Source organism: Charadrius vociferus, unplaced genomic scaffold (genome assembly GCF_000708025.1).
Source record: "Charadrius vociferus isolate BGI_N301 unplaced genomic scaffold, ASM70802v2 scaffold14, whole genome shotgun sequence".
Classification (NCBI taxonomy): Eukaryota; Metazoa; Chordata; class Aves; order Charadriiformes; family Charadriidae; genus Charadrius; species Charadrius vociferus.
In genome coordinates this window covers 9,324,591-9,328,885 of record NW_009648876.1, presented here as the reverse complement: position 1 = coordinate 9,328,885, position 4,295 = coordinate 9,324,591, and the positions used below count along the sequence as shown (strand labels likewise).

Below are 4,295 nucleotides of genomic sequence, written 5' to 3'. Positions count from 1 at the left end.
AAGAGTCACGTTGCCCGTGTCTGCCAGCCTCAAACATTGCTCTGTCCTTGTGTGTGGGTAGACCAGGACGAGTGTCAGAATGAAGTGTACTGCATCAACGGCGAGTGTCTGAACACGGACGGCTCTTACCACTGCTTCTGCAGCCTCCCCCTCGTGCTGGATGCCACCGGCAACCGGTGCGTGAACCTCTCCAGCAGAGCAGGTGAGCCTGAGCCCCCACCACAGCCCACCTTCGCCCCACACATCCCACCCTGCAGCTGGGTCTCCCGGGAGGGAGCAGCAGGTGGGGGCCCAGTGCCAGGCTGAGGGGTGACAGTGCCAGCACAGTGTGCAGGGGGGCAGGAGCTGGGGCACACGGTTGTCCCTCTCAGGACAAGGGGGATGGCACTCTTCTGGGTGATTTTTATGGCATCCTTTGCTTGTGGCACTCACAGATGCCTTGGAGGAGTACGAAATCCACCTGGATGTCTGCTGGCAGACCGTCGCCGACTACATCTGCCAAGACCTGCTGCACGGCGAGCAGACCACGTACACCGAGTGCTGCTGCCGGCTCGGCGAAGCCTGGGGCCAGAACTGCGCGCTCTGTCCGCACAGATCCTCCGGTGAGTGGGGTGGCATGGGCAAGCATCCCCCCAGCAGCAGTGGGGACAGGCTGGGCTCCTGCCAGTCGTGCTGGGCAGAGTTGGCCACATACGGCTGCACTGAGGGCTCCTCTTCTTGTCTGCATTGCCAAAGCCAGCCCAAGGAGTGGGTGAACCCCCCCTGGCTTCTCCAGGGCTGAGCTGCACCAGCACGTAGGATGTACCTGAAACTGGCTTGCAGAGTCCAAAGTGTCTGAGGGGAGAGTTGCTCTGTGCATCCAGCTTGGGAGAGGTGAGGCAGTGGCAGCCCGGCATGGGAGCACGCTGGGAATTGGGGTTCTCACTGCTCAAGGACTTGCTGGCCCCAGATAGGAGCTGGTCTTCTCAAAGATGGGGTGCCGTCAGCAAACTACAGAGCTGCAGTTTTGGAGGCCATTGAATGCAGGCCCAGCTCAGCTGGCCCGGTGTGGATGCACCCTCTCTGACCATAGCAGACCTACTTAACTTGAGCCAGGTTGTACTGACCCTTCCTTTTCTCTCACCACTTCCAGCTGATTTTGCTTTCCTGTGTAATGGGGCCAGTGAAGACAGTGAGAGAGGGGCTGAGCTCCGAGAAAGACCTCGGTATGAGTATGGACCAGGCTTGGAAGACCCCCACTATGGCCTTCCCAGCCCAGATATTGGCCCCTACTACAACTACCTGGAGTCCGAGTATGGAAACCCCGATTCTGGTTTCCCTCGGAGGGAACCCAACGGCGAGTTTCGTGGTAGCCCTCTCCACTATGGGCCAGGGCGGACCTCACCCCGCTATCTGCCCAGCCAAACTGGTGAGTACTCGAAGACACAGACATGTGCCTTCCCATCCAGCCTGTGTCCATGGGGACTACCTGGCAGCTCCCAGCCCAGCCAGGATGCTTCAGCCTTGGAGCAAGCTCTGCTCCTGGGTGCTCTGAGTCAGTCCTGGCCCCACCAGCAATGTCTTGCCACACTGGGCAATGTCCCCTCCATGGCTGGGCAGAGGGTCATCCTGCTCTGACATCATCTTGCCACCTTCTAGGCCTCTACGAGGGCTTCGAGGGGCTGCAGGCTGAGGAGTGCGGGATCCTCAACGGCTGTGAGAACGGGCGCTGCGTGCGTGTCCGGGAGGGCTACACCTGCGACTGCTTCGATGGCTTCCAACTGGACATGACCCGCATGGCCTGTGTGGGTGAGTGGTGGCCAGGGCCATCCCCGGGGCTTGCAGCCGTGGCTGTGCAGGCAGCCTGGCCTGGCATCCATCCCTTGGCGGCTGCCGCTCTCTGGCGGTGCTGGTTGGGACAGCTGCTAGAGGAGTCTCCGCTCTCCCTGGTGCTTCTGTCCCACAGAGCTGGGGCAACTATCCTGGAGTTTCAGCCGGCCGCTTTCTGCTGGCAGCTAAAGCAGGGCACCTCAGGGCATCGCGGGGAGCAGCTCATCACTCACTTCTTTGCGTGACACTCTTAGATGTCACCAGCCACTGTTCCTCTATCCCTGCTTGCTTTCCTCTACATTCACCACTGCCCTGGTGAAATTCCTCACTTTCCACCCTGCCCTATGAGACACGGTCTCTAAAGCTTCTCTCTGCATCTCCTCTACATCGCTATGCCATGTCTCCATCCTTTTCACAGTGCAGCTCCCTAAGCCAGCTGAGGCCGCAGGGACTCAACAGAGCAGATGAAGACCCTCTTTCCTCACGCATGGCACTTAACCCAGCTCCCAGCATCCTTCTTGCACAACATAGTCATGCAGCTACTTCATACAGAACCCATGGTCTCTGCCTCCCCAAATGCTGCTGGGCAGAATGGCTGCCTGATCTGTTACTCCTCCTTCTGCATTTGTGCACTGTTTCCTTTTCCTTGGCCGCCATGCTTTGCACTTGCATTCAGTGAATTTTTGTCTGGTTGATTTGGACTGCTTCTCTACTTGATCAGAATGAGTCGGAACCCCAGGGCCCTCCAGAATGCTGACATCACACATGTACATTTCATAATAATGGGAATTCTTCCTTTGTCCACCTTAATGACAACATTGAATGGAGTAGGGGTGAGGACAGACCCCTGCGGGCTATGCTTTAAATAGCTTTTATTGTAGCAGTCAGGTATTGCTAATTATCTTTGGAGTGCGGCTTTGCAGCCTGTTGTGCAATTGCTGCTGTTTCATCTAGACCATATTTTCTCAGTCTGCTTGAGTGTGTCATGTGAGAGCGTGTTGAAATCCTCACCGTGGCCAAGGCACATCATAGTCGCTGCTTCTCCCTTATCTGACATACCAGTTATCAGGTCAGCGAAGGGAACCAGATTGGCTTAACGTAATCAGCCCTTAACAGAGCTGCACCAGCTATTTAATGACCCTGATATCCTTTGGAGGGTTATGACTTAATCACTCACAAACCTGGCCTGCTTAAGGGAATGGGGGTGAGCAGTCTGTAGTTCAGGATTCTCCCTTTTCTGTTTTTGAAGATAGTTATCAGATTTAGCCTTCCTTGGGTCTCTGAGACCTCCTTTATCCTCCATCTCAGAGAGAACTGGCAACTTTTCAGGGGCAGCAGGAGCATTAAGCATGTGAATATGCGTTGCAGCAAGCCTTTAGCAATATGGATGTAACTACTTTTTATCTAGCTGATTGTCGAACTTCTCCATCACAGTACAGCCTTTCCCTCCCTGTGCTCCTGCACGCTCGTTTAAACACTTCAAACATGGTCTGTGCCCTGTCTGGTCACCACGAGTGTTTTTATGATGGCTGGAACAAAGCCCACGTTAGCTGCTCCAGCCAGCTCGGCTGGCTTTTGTTTCCTCCACCGATAAGGACCAGACCGACATTCCCCATTGTTTCCTGCTAACATATTTACGGAGCCTTTGCTTGTTGCCTTTCGTGTCCTGGACTAACTAGCACTGATTTTACACTGGAGCCTGTCTCAGTTTTTTTTTCCCTTCAGTTCTCCTACGTGGTACTTAGTCCTCCCCATGTTTTTACCTTGCTGACTTGATGCCTTTAGGGTACTCCTGCAGTTGCTGCAGTGCTTCCCCTCTCGCCTCCCTATGGAGATAACTTGCCCTCGCTCCACAGGATGGGCTGTCTGCCCCCGCTCCTGCCTGAGCTTGGTGTGCACTGCTAGTGTGCACTACCGCTTCTGGGTTTTGGGTGCTTCTGGGCTAAAGTGGCCTTGGTTTACTTCTCCTCTTGATTTGGTGGTTCACAGCCAGCCCAGCCTGCCTGCTCTTCCCGCTTTTACCTTTCCCTGGAGCCCTCAGCAAGGTTGCCTCCCCCTGCGTCCCAGGCTGAGGAGCACATCTCCCTTAATGTGCTGCCTAACATCTCTTCCTTGGGCTTCTGAGCAAGATCATCCCATCCGTAGCGATGTTCCGGTGCTGAGGTTTAGCCCAAGTTGGCAGTGCCTATTCAGTCATTGCTTTGGCTGCGTACGAAGGCTGATTTGTTCCTCAAGCGCTCTCATCTCCTCCTCCTTCCTCCCATGACTGCTGTGCTTTCTCCCACCACACCTGGTGTTTTTGCTTTCAGGCTCCCTCCCTGGGGCTGTGCTTCCCTTTCTTTGCCAGGCGGCCCCCTCCACCTGCACTAGGGATAACCCGATGTCCTCAGGGAGGCAGAGCTCTTCAGTCCTGCTGGGGTCTGTCGGTCACTGCCAGGGCCTTTGCTCTCCCTTGGGTGGCCAACTGAACCCATCAGCTGGTCCCC

The 4,295-nt window shown here is 55.6% G+C and overlaps 1 protein-coding gene across 1 annotated transcript in view; it reads left to right on the top strand.

Moving 5' to 3' along the window:
- LTBP2 (latent transforming growth factor beta binding protein 2) overlaps positions 1–4,295 on the top strand; it is a 66,618-nt gene that overhangs the window by 60,981 nt on the left and 1,342 nt on the right. The window contains exons 31-34 of the mRNA XM_009887030.1: positions 62–202; positions 435–602; positions 1,133–1,408; positions 1,639–1,788. Coding sequence (XP_009885332.1) covers positions 62–202; positions 435–602; positions 1,133–1,408; positions 1,639–1,788 — 735 coding nt within the window. The remainder of the gene's footprint in view (positions 1–61; positions 203–434; positions 603–1,132; positions 1,409–1,638; positions 1,789–4,295) is intronic.